Source organism: Orycteropus afer, unplaced genomic scaffold (genome assembly GCF_000298275.1).
Source record: "Orycteropus afer afer isolate SDZICR_OR568_19922 unplaced genomic scaffold, OryAfe1.0 scaffold00012, whole genome shotgun sequence".
Classification (NCBI taxonomy): domain Eukaryota; kingdom Metazoa; phylum Chordata; class Mammalia; order Tubulidentata; family Orycteropodidae; genus Orycteropus; species Orycteropus afer.
This window is the reverse complement of record NW_006921599.1, coordinates 14,851,540-14,861,981: the sequence shown is the minus strand read 5'-3', so window position 1 is coordinate 14,861,981 and position 10,442 is coordinate 14,851,540. Positions and strand designations below refer to the sequence as shown.

Genomic DNA, 10,442 nt, shown 5'->3' with positions numbered 1-10,442 from the left:
ACTTGGATGTATAGTCAACACCCTTGGAAGCAGCAGTTAAGAAATCAGACATCGTATTGCACTGGGCAAATCTACTGCAAAAGCCCTTTTAAAAGTGCTAAAGCAGAGCTGTCACCTTGAAGACTAATGTACGCCTAACCCAAGCCATGGCATTTTCAGTCACCTCATACACATGTGAAAGCTAGGCAATGAATAAGGAAGACCCAAATAAGAATTGATGCCTTTGAATTGTGGTGCTGGTGAAGAATACTGAAAGTACCATGGGCTGCCAGAAGAACGAACAAATCTGTCCTGGAAGGATTGTAACCGGAAGGTTCCTTAGAAACAAGAATGGCCAGACTTCGTCTTGCCTACTTTGGTCATGTTGTCAGAAGGGACCAGTCCCTGGAGAAGGATATCATGCTTGGTAAAGTGGAGGGTCAGTGAAAAAGAGGAAGACCCTCAACAAGGTAGATTGAGACAGTGGCTGCAACAGTGGCTCTAGCATAGCAAGGATTGTGAGGCTGGTGCAGGACCAAGCACTGTTTCATTCTGTTGTACAGAGTTGCTCTGAGTCGGAGCCGACTCAACAGCAGTTAAGGGTAGCAACAACAGAAACTATCTGCAAAGTAATCACCACTACAGATCCTGAATCTTTAGGCTTATCAAGGGCATAGGAATCTGCATTTATAACTAGTACACCAACTCTCCTGAAAATGTTGATGCCAGTGGCATGCTGTAACACCGTAACCCTACATTAAGAGTTGTTCTTTAGTATAGCAATTGGGTAGAACTTATGCAAACCTAGAACTATGGTCTTCCATGTATTTTAGCAGAAAAACCCTTTTATCAAAATGAACTTTTAAATGGAACCCCATACATAGAACATAAAAGAGAGTTGCTCGGTTTTAAAGTGGGCAGGGTCCTGGCAAGCCCTTCTTCAGGACTGCTGTTGTTGTTGTTGTTGTTATGTGCCGTTGAGTCAGACCCAACTCATAGTGACCCCTCCTTGGGTTTCCGAGGCAGTATCACTATGGAAGTAGATTGCCCAACCTTCCTTCCGAGGAGTGGCTGGTGGGTTTGAACCGCCAGCCTTCTGGTTAGCAGTCAAGTGCTTTAGGCACTGTGCTACCAGAGCTCCTGTCAGGACTGCTAAGGATCCTCAAAACACACCCTGAAAACCACTGTTCTGAATGGAGGACAAGTAGTAGATGGATGGGAGACACAGTGAGGGTGGTTTTGGTTCCTCTCATGGAGAATTTTTTTAAGGCTTACAAGTAGATTTGCCTCTGTGAGATCACCTCATAAATTGGTGAGCTCCCCACTGGAGGTATGCAAGTAAAGGTTGAGTGACCACTTTCAGAGATTAGTGAAGGGTGAATCCCACATTGGATGGGGAATTGGAGTAAGATGATCTTCATATTCTCCAAGTGCTTAGAACTTTGATACTAAATTAGTAATTTAACTGCTAAAATCTCTAATTTAGTATAAATTGTATCAGTAATACAGCAAACATAACATTAAAGGAAAAATTGATACCAGAAATTTACAAAATTCTAAGGTGAGTTTATCTCAAGATAAGATTTCTCCTAGAATAACTTATAGAATATATTCAGTCTGTTCTATAGTAGGCTCACAAAAGTACTTTTTTGGCCCTCATAGTAGGATCTTTATGTCCTGGGGTAGTGCAAACAGTTTGCACTTTGGTGCTAAATGAAGGATTGGCATTTGAACCCACACAGTGGCACTGCAGAAGAAAGGCCTGGAGATCTTTTGCATGATTACCCAAAAATCAACTGCATCTAGTTGATACCGGCTCATAGCAACCCTATAGGACAGATGCCTATAGGGTTTCCAGCGCTGTAAACTTTGTAGTAGCAGACTGCCTCATCTTTCTCCCATGGAGCGGATTTGGTTAGCAACCGAATGCTTTAGCCACCATGCTACCAGAGCTCCTTCTGTCAGAGTACAGCCATTGAAAATGCTATGAAGCACATTCTACTCAGACACACATGGGTCTGTGTGTGGCTCAGAATCAACTTGACAGTAAAGGATTTGACTGGTTGGTTGATTGATTTTTCAGTAGTACCTGTAAAGGATAACAGCCATTGTGATTCTTAGAGTCTCTATTTCAACTGTAGGAGAAAGAATGAAACAAAGAAAGGAAAATATGTTCTATAAAAACTTCATCTGTAAAAAGCATATTTTAAAAATTTTTGATGTTTTATCTGACAAGGGACTTATCTCTAGAATTTATAGAACAATCCAACACCTCAATAACAAAAAGACAAACAATCCAATTAAAAAATGGGCAGAAGACATGAATAGACACTTCACCAAGGAGGATATTCAAGCGGCCAACAAACATATGAAGAAATGCTCACGATCATTAGCTATTAGAGAGATGCAAATCAAAACAACAATGAGATACCATCTTGCTCCAGCACTAGTAGCAAAGTTCAACAAGACAGAAAATAACAAATGCTGGCGAGGTTGTGGAGAGATTGGGACTCTCATACACTGCTGGTGGGACTGTAAAATGGTACAACCATTGTGGAAAGCAGTATGGCGATTCCTTCAAAAGTTGGAAATACAAATACCATTTGACCCAGCCATCCCATTACTAGGTATATACCCTAAAGAAGTGAGAGCCATAACAAGAACAGATATATGCACGCCGATGTTCATCGCAGCACTATTTACAATAGCCAAAACTTGGAAACAACCTAGATGTCCAACAACTGAGGAATGGATAACCAAACTTTGGTACATTCACACAATGGAATACTATGCAACGCTAAAGAATAGTGTAGAATCTGCAAAACACCACATAACGTGGATGAACTTGGAGGACATTATGCTGAGCGAAATAAGTCAGTCACAAAAGGACAAATATTGTATTAGTCCGTTATTGTAAAAGTTAAGGAAATGTTTATATATTGGAGGACATTTTCTTTGTTGGTTACCAGGGGTGGGAGGGAAGGGGAGGTAATGCTGTTAGATAGATAGAGATAAATATTGATTTGGGTGAAGAGAAGGGCAATGTACCAAATGTGAGTGACCAATATGGCAGCATTGAGGATGAGAAAGACAGAGAGAGTTACATGGGCAGTACAAACAACAAATATGAACCCCTTTGTAAATACAATACTGAGTTGTCAATGAAAGCAAACATGGGTATAGGGACGGATAGATGGGTAAACAAGCTAAACAATTATGTATGTCTAAATGGAGAGTGTATCCAAGATCATATACAGGGTTGGCAGACAATGGGCCTCTCGAAGAGTATGAAGGGATGGACACTGGGAGGAGGTAACTATGGGGAGGAAGTGGGAGGGGAGCTGCTGCATTGTAAATTTTGGTCAATGACATGAGACAAAGTATATGTGAACTGCTGTATGAAAAGTGAATTTACTCTGTAAATCTTCACCCAAATCCTAATTAAAAAAAAAAAAAAAAAATTTTTGATGTTTGCTTGACTTCTCCCCCCGTTTTTTTCTGTGCCCTGGACATGGTTAGCGGATGACCTCAGTGCCAATGAGCAGCTTGTCGGTCCACATGCATCAGGTGTGAACTCCATCTTGCCCAAGGAACACGGGAGCCAGTTTTTCTACCTGCCCATCATAAAGCATAGTGACGATGAGGTAATGGAGCCCTTGGGTTGTCTTATGTGCCCTCAGGTTCATGCACAAGGCAGTGGGCCTGTCTTCCCATTAAACTGCAATAGTGAAAGAGGAATGTTCAAAAATTGTGTGTTGTCATTCAGAAAAGGTGAGAAAAGACATCTATTTGATTAAATTGAGTTGAATTGATTTTTTCTCTCTGTTTTGTGGTGTGATACAGTGGCTGCCCCTGAGTTGTGTCATCATGTTTTCATCTTCCCATCCTTCCTTCCCCAACTCCTAGGTTTCAGCCACAGCCTCTTGGGACTCCTCAGTGCATGATTCCGTTCACCTGAATAGGGTCACACCCCAGAATGAAAGGATTTACCTAATTGTGAAGACCACAGTCCAACTCAGCCACCCGGCTGCTATGGAATTAGTCTTGCGAAAACGGATTGCGGCCAATATCTACAACAAACAGGTAGTTACAGGACCTGATTCTGCCATTGTGTGTATGAGCTTGAAGTTTTTTCTCCTCTCCATCACAAAGTAGTGTTCTGTCAGGGTCTATGCAAAGGATGTACAAAATGTTACCACACTGGTCAAGTTATAGTCTGATCCTTAGTTACCCAAGATAGTGAGTCATGTGGATAGTAGAAGAGTATGTCATCCACAAAAGGACTTTTCTTCATGGACTGACTGTAGACCCAACATGCTAGGAGGTAGGAGTGCTATGATGTTTCAGTGCTCGAAAACAGGAAAAACTGATGCTGAGAGATTAAGTATCAGATCCAGGCAAGCTAGTGGCAAAGCCAGGATAAAATGCAGGCTCCAAATAAAGCCCTCTCCTGCTGCTTTTCCAAATCTCGTCTGAAAGGTACTCTTAGCAAAACTGATCCTCTCCAGTTTTCTTCTGACTGCCCCTTGATAGACTGATTAAAGCCTAGAGATCTTAAAGGAAGGCAGCAGATGGGAAAGAAAGTACCACCAAACCGCTGAATAGGCTGCAAATTCTGTAATCCAATTCTCAAATAACAGCTGGGCATTATTGTCCCTCAACATTGGAGAATACATTTTTTAGGTTCAGTTTTTTTGGGGGGTTTGCTGAATAGTTTGTGTGTGTGTCAAATACCTAAACCAAAAATCCACTGTCATCAAGTTAATTCCGACTCATAGAGACCCTGTAGGACAGAGTGGAACTGCCCTGTAAGGTTTCCACAGCTGTTAATCTTTACAGAAGCAGACCACTTCATCTTTCTCTAATTTCTATCTTTCTCCCACAGAGTGACTGGTGGGTTCAAATTGCCAAGCTTTTGGTTAGCAGCCCACCAGAGCTCCTTATCAAATACATTAAAAAAAAAAAAAAAAAATCCACTGCCATCAAGTCGATTCTGACTCATGGTGACCGCTATTGGGTTTCCAAGGCTGTAAATCTTTACAGAAGTGGATTGCCTCATCTTCCTTCCACAGAGTGGCTGGTGGGTTTGAACTGACAACCTTCTGTTTAGCAGTCAAATGCCTTAGGTACTAAGCCACCAGAGCTCCTTATGGTCAAGTACATAGTAATTGCTAATTCTTTTAAAACGTGTAAAATACCAAATTTTTCGCATAGCTTTTAATTCAGCTTTCCTTTTCTATCAGAGTTTCACCCAGAGTCTGAAGAGGAGAATATCATTGAAAAATATATTTTATTCCTGTGGTGTCACCTATGAAATAGTATCCAATATACCAAAGGTAAAATATAAACTGCTTTTAAAGTTGTCAATATGTAAATAATGGAGAATGTATTAATTTTCAAAACTTTAAAGTCATTTTCTCACCAAAATATTGCTCACATGAAAGTATTGTAATTGCATTCCTGTCCCTTTAGGCAACAGAGGAGATTGAGGATCGAGAAACACTGGCTCTCATGGCAGCAAGGAGTGAAAATGAAGGCACGTCGGATGGGGAGACCTACATTGAGAAGTACACACGTGGTGTGCTGCAGGTGGAGAACATTCTGAGCCTTGAGCGGCTCCGGCAGGCAAGTGATTGGGACAGCTGCCCAGGAAGATGAACGATAGATCACCATTCTTCAACCATATACGCACAAAGATAATTTAGTTACCAAGCTCCTTCTCTCTAAGTCTGCCAGAGAGGAAATACTCAACTAGCTATCTTTCTTTCGTTTTTTTTTTTTTATTTTATTTTTTATTGTGATTTGGGTGAAAGTTTAGAGAGCTAATTTGTTTTCCATTCAACAGTTCATACACATTTTGTCTCATGACATCAGTTGCCAGTCCCCCCTCTATGAACAGCTCTCTTCCTACTTCTTTCCTATGGTTACCTTTTCCTGTGTCATCCTTTGCTGTGCATTGCTGCCCTCTGAGCTTTTTCCCTGCACAAATGCTGCCCTTCTGATCCCTTGATTGTTCTAAGGAGCATACCTACCTGGTATACTTGTCACCTCATAGGCCTGCCTGTACCTGTTGTTTGGCTAAGAGTTAAGCCATGGGAGTAGGTTCAATACCAGGCCCAAAGTGGTCCATAGTCTCTATCAGACCAGCAAGCCTTGAGTAGCTATCTTTTTAGAGCAGAGTCTCTGATAAATTAGTGGCAAAAATAATAATAATAGAAAAACTTTATTGAATACTTCCTACTTGCTAATCACCAAGCTTAGGTAGTTTAGATCTATTTATTTCATTTAATTTTCAAAATAAGCCTATATGGTAATTACTATTAAGGATCTCTGATGGCATAGTGGGTAAGGCATTTGACCAGAAGGTTAGTGGTTCAAATCTACCAGCTGCTCTGCAGAAGGAAGACTGGGCAATCTACTTCTGTAAAGATTTACAGCCTTGGAAACCCAGTGGGGTCACTATGAGTCAGAATTGACTTGATGGCAGTGGGTGTGGTTTGAGTTTGTTGAGGGTAATTGCTATTGTAATCTCCATTTTCAAATGAGGAAATCGGGGCTGAGAGAAGTTTGTTCACTTGCCCAAGGTCACAAGTTAGTGACTTAAGAAGGTAGTAATCATCCATGACCACATGGACTAATTTTTGAACCCAGGTTAACTTTTGAGATATGACAGCAGGGCATTCACAAGGAAATCATCTGCTAGGCAGTAGGATTAATTATAAGACAGGAGATGCCATTCCATAGAGGCAATAGTAGTGGAAGTTATGAAAGTGTGTGTTGATCAACAAAGAGGACTTAAGATTGGAGTCTATCAAAAAACTCTTCAGTTAGTAAAAGTCCCACCTAAAGTTGTTGCATGAGTAAACAACAACCATCATAAAAGTTTGTTGTAGCTTTGCAAGGGAGAGAGCTATAGTTAGAGGTATAACTTCTCTCAGCCCCCAATTTCCTCATTTGAAAATGGAGATTACAAAAGCAATTACCCTTAACAAGGTATTAAGGTATTTCTTAATAGTTAGGTATTTCTTAAATAGTTAGAGGTATTTCTTCTTCATTTTCTCTGCCCACTTACATAAAAAGCTCACAGCATAAATGTCTTTATTTCAACAATTTTCCTAACTTTACAGTCATCCCTCATTATCCATGGGGGATTGGTTCCAGGACCCTTTGTGATACCAAAATGTGCAGACGTTCAAATCCCTTATATAAAGTGGTGTAGTATTTGCATATAATCTATGTATATCTTCCCATAGATTACTTACAATTCTTAATACAATGTAGGAAGGATTGCTTTGACCATGTTCTCAAATATTTTTGATCCATGCTTGGTTGAATCGGTGGACATGGAACCCATGGATATGGAGGACCGACTATATTTAAAAAAAAAAAAAAATTATTTTGGTATATTGTTAAGCAAAATAGCAAGTGGATACCAAGTGTATAGAGACTATAGTTCATTAGAAGTTACTAGAGGTGAGAGGGAGGGGCAAAAGGGGGCTCATTGCTTTGGGAACCCTGACTTTCTGTTAAGGATGATGGGGAAATTTGGGAAAAGATAAGGATGGAAGGAAAAATATTGTACTAGTTCACTATTGTAAAAAGTCAAGGAAAGGTTTATAGATAGAAGGAAATTTTCTTTGTTGGTACCAAGGATGGGAGGGGAAGGGAGGGAACACTGCAAAAAAGTAAAATAAATAAAAATGGGGAAAAAAAATAAAGTTAGTTTGTAAAAATAATAATAATAAAAAGGAATATAACAGTACATGTGAAAAATAAAATTGAGAAAAAATAAGGTAAGGATGGTGGTTGAACAACATGATAAACATAATTAATGTCACTGAATTATACACATGAAGATCATTGAAATGAAAAAATATTTTGTTACATATATATTTATCACAATTTTTTTAAAGAGTATTGCAGGCATTAGGCATGTAGTCAAATTAAAAAAAAAAAAAATTGAGCACAATCATCACTTCTTACCAGAAAGTGATCTTTAACACTTAATCACACCTTGACTAAAATGACCAAATCAGATATTCCTTTATTAGTCTTCTCATGTTTATCTCTCTGGTAGCCCTTAACCAAAGTATATTGAAATATTACATTGTAAGCTCTCTTAAAAACAAAGACAATGTTGTCGTCTTCTTTTTCTGTTGTGATTTGGGTAAAAGTTTACAGTTTGGTTTTCCTCAGCAATTCATACACATTTCATATTTTGCCATTCATTGTAATCCCACAATGTAACATCACTCTTCTCACTTCCTCCCTGTTTCCTATTCTGTTTGTCCTTCTTTCCTATCCCTTCCTGCCTTCCTAGCTTTATCCCTAGGCAAATACTGCCCTTTTGGTCTCATATTTTTGATTGCTCTGAATGCATACCTTCCTGGTATTATTCTTCACCTTATACACCTATCATTTGGCTGAAAGTTGAGCCACAGAGAAGGCAGCGTCTTCTCAACACCTCCTCTCCCACCACAGTGCCTGACACATATCAAGTACTCAATAAATATTTCTTCATTAAAAAAAAAAAAGCCCAACAACTGGTTACAGTAGGATTTCATTTTGTAAATATTATATAGAGATATGTGTGTGTATAATTGATGTGATTTTTCTTAAGTCTTTATTTTGGTGACATATATGTAACAAAACATTTCAGTGATGTTTGTATAAACAATTTGTTTTGTTATACGTGAAAAATCAAAAACCAGACCCATTGCCATTGAGTCAATTCTGACTCATAGCGACCCTCATTGGGTTTCTGAGGCTGTAAATCTTTTTCTTTTTTTTTAATTTTAATGTTATTTGGATGAAAGTTTACAGAGCAAATTCATCTTCCATGCAGCAGTTCACATATGCTTTGTCTCATGACATTGACTATAATCTTCCACAATGCAACAGCTCTCTTCCCACTTCCTCCCCATAGCCACCTCTTCCCTGTGTCCTTCCCTCCCATGCACTCCTGCCCCCTAAGCTGTCTCCCTGTGCATACACAGCCCTTCTATTCTCCCATGATTGATCTCTCCAAGGAGTGTATCTACCTAATGTAAATGTTCAGCTTATATGCCTGTCTTTTGTTTGGCTGGAAGCCACAGGAGTGGGTTCAATTCCAGGCTTGAAGAGCAACTAGGGACCGTAGTCTCAGGGGTTCCACCAGGTTCTATCAGACCAGCAAACTGGTCCTTTTTAAAAAATAATAATAATAATAATTTTTTAGTTTATTCCACATTATTCTCCCACTCTATCCAGGATCTCCTACTTAGATCCCCCGAGTGGCTGACAGTGGTAGCTGGGCACCATCTAGTTCTTCTGGTCTCATAGTGATATAGGCTGAGGATTGCATGGTGTACCAGTCCCTTGGACTAATTATTTCCATGCATCTTTGGTTTTCTTCATTCTTTTTTGTTCTGGATGAGGAGAGATGCATCGTTGCATCTAGGTGGCCGCTTGTAAGCTTTTAAGATCCCATTCACTACTCACCAAAGTAGGATGTGGGACAGTGTTATTGTGTAGTATATTATACCAATTGAGCTTGATGTCCCCTGTGACTATGGCCCGCAGTTCCAACTATTTGCTCCCTTTGAATAGCTGGCTGTGGTCAGGAAGTAACCACAACTTTGTCCCTTGTCAACTGTACTATATGCCTAGAAACTCTTATATAGCATACAAATACACTTGTAGAAACATTGTCTGCCACCCCTATACATGGTCATGGGCACACTCCCCCCTGCATAGACATACCTAATCATTCAGGCTGTCCACCCATCTATCCACCCATAGATCAATGTTTGCCATCAGTGATAGTGCATTACTGTACGTGTGAAAGGGTTCATCTTTGTTGCCTGTACCTCCCATGTACCTCTCTATATCTTCCTCTTCCTCAGTATGAGGCTGTAAATCTTTATGGAATTAGATTGCCTAGCCTTCTTTCTGCAGAGTGGCTATAAATTGATGCTGACTCAATAGTACCTAACAATAACAATAATTCATTGCCATTAACTACACTCACCATGTGATACAACAGTCACTACTATTGAAGTGATTTTTATTTCTGTATTTGCTAAATTTTCTACATAAAATATATATTACTTTTAGAATCAGAGGGAAAAATAATGTTATTTTCAAATTTTATGCATTTACAGGCTGTCACTGTAAAAGAAGCACTTTCCACCAAAGCTCGGCATATACGTAGAAGTCTCAGTACACCAAATGTTCATAACGTAAGTTACACCATCTGTGGTAGTTCAGTTTGTGTGTCAACTTGGCTGGACCTGGTTGAGTGGCTGGGCAGCTTTATGTAGTATTCCCCATGATGAGACTGGTAATCAACTCCATGGTGGAATCTACTGTGAGTAGCTGAGTAGCTGCCTTAGGGAATGTGGTCTGCTTCCTGTATATAAGCAGAAGCCTTGGGGAATGGTCTCTAGCTTGTGGCACACTTGGACCCTGCATGTAGCTGTGTC

At 39.7% G+C, this 10,442-nt stretch overlaps 1 protein-coding gene across 1 annotated transcript in view; it reads left to right on the top strand.

The window, feature by feature from the left end:
• The window catches only part of KIF13A (kinesin family member 13A), a 287,512-nt gene that overhangs the window by 258,189 nt on the left and 18,881 nt on the right, over positions 1-10,442 (top strand). The window contains 5 exon segments of the mRNA XM_042782437.1: positions 3,499-3,623; positions 3,886-4,062; positions 5,223-5,315; positions 5,452-5,604; positions 10,122-10,199. Of these exon segments, the coding sequence (XP_042638371.1) occupies positions 3,499-3,623; positions 3,886-4,062; positions 5,223-5,315; positions 5,452-5,604; positions 10,122-10,199 (626 nt within the window).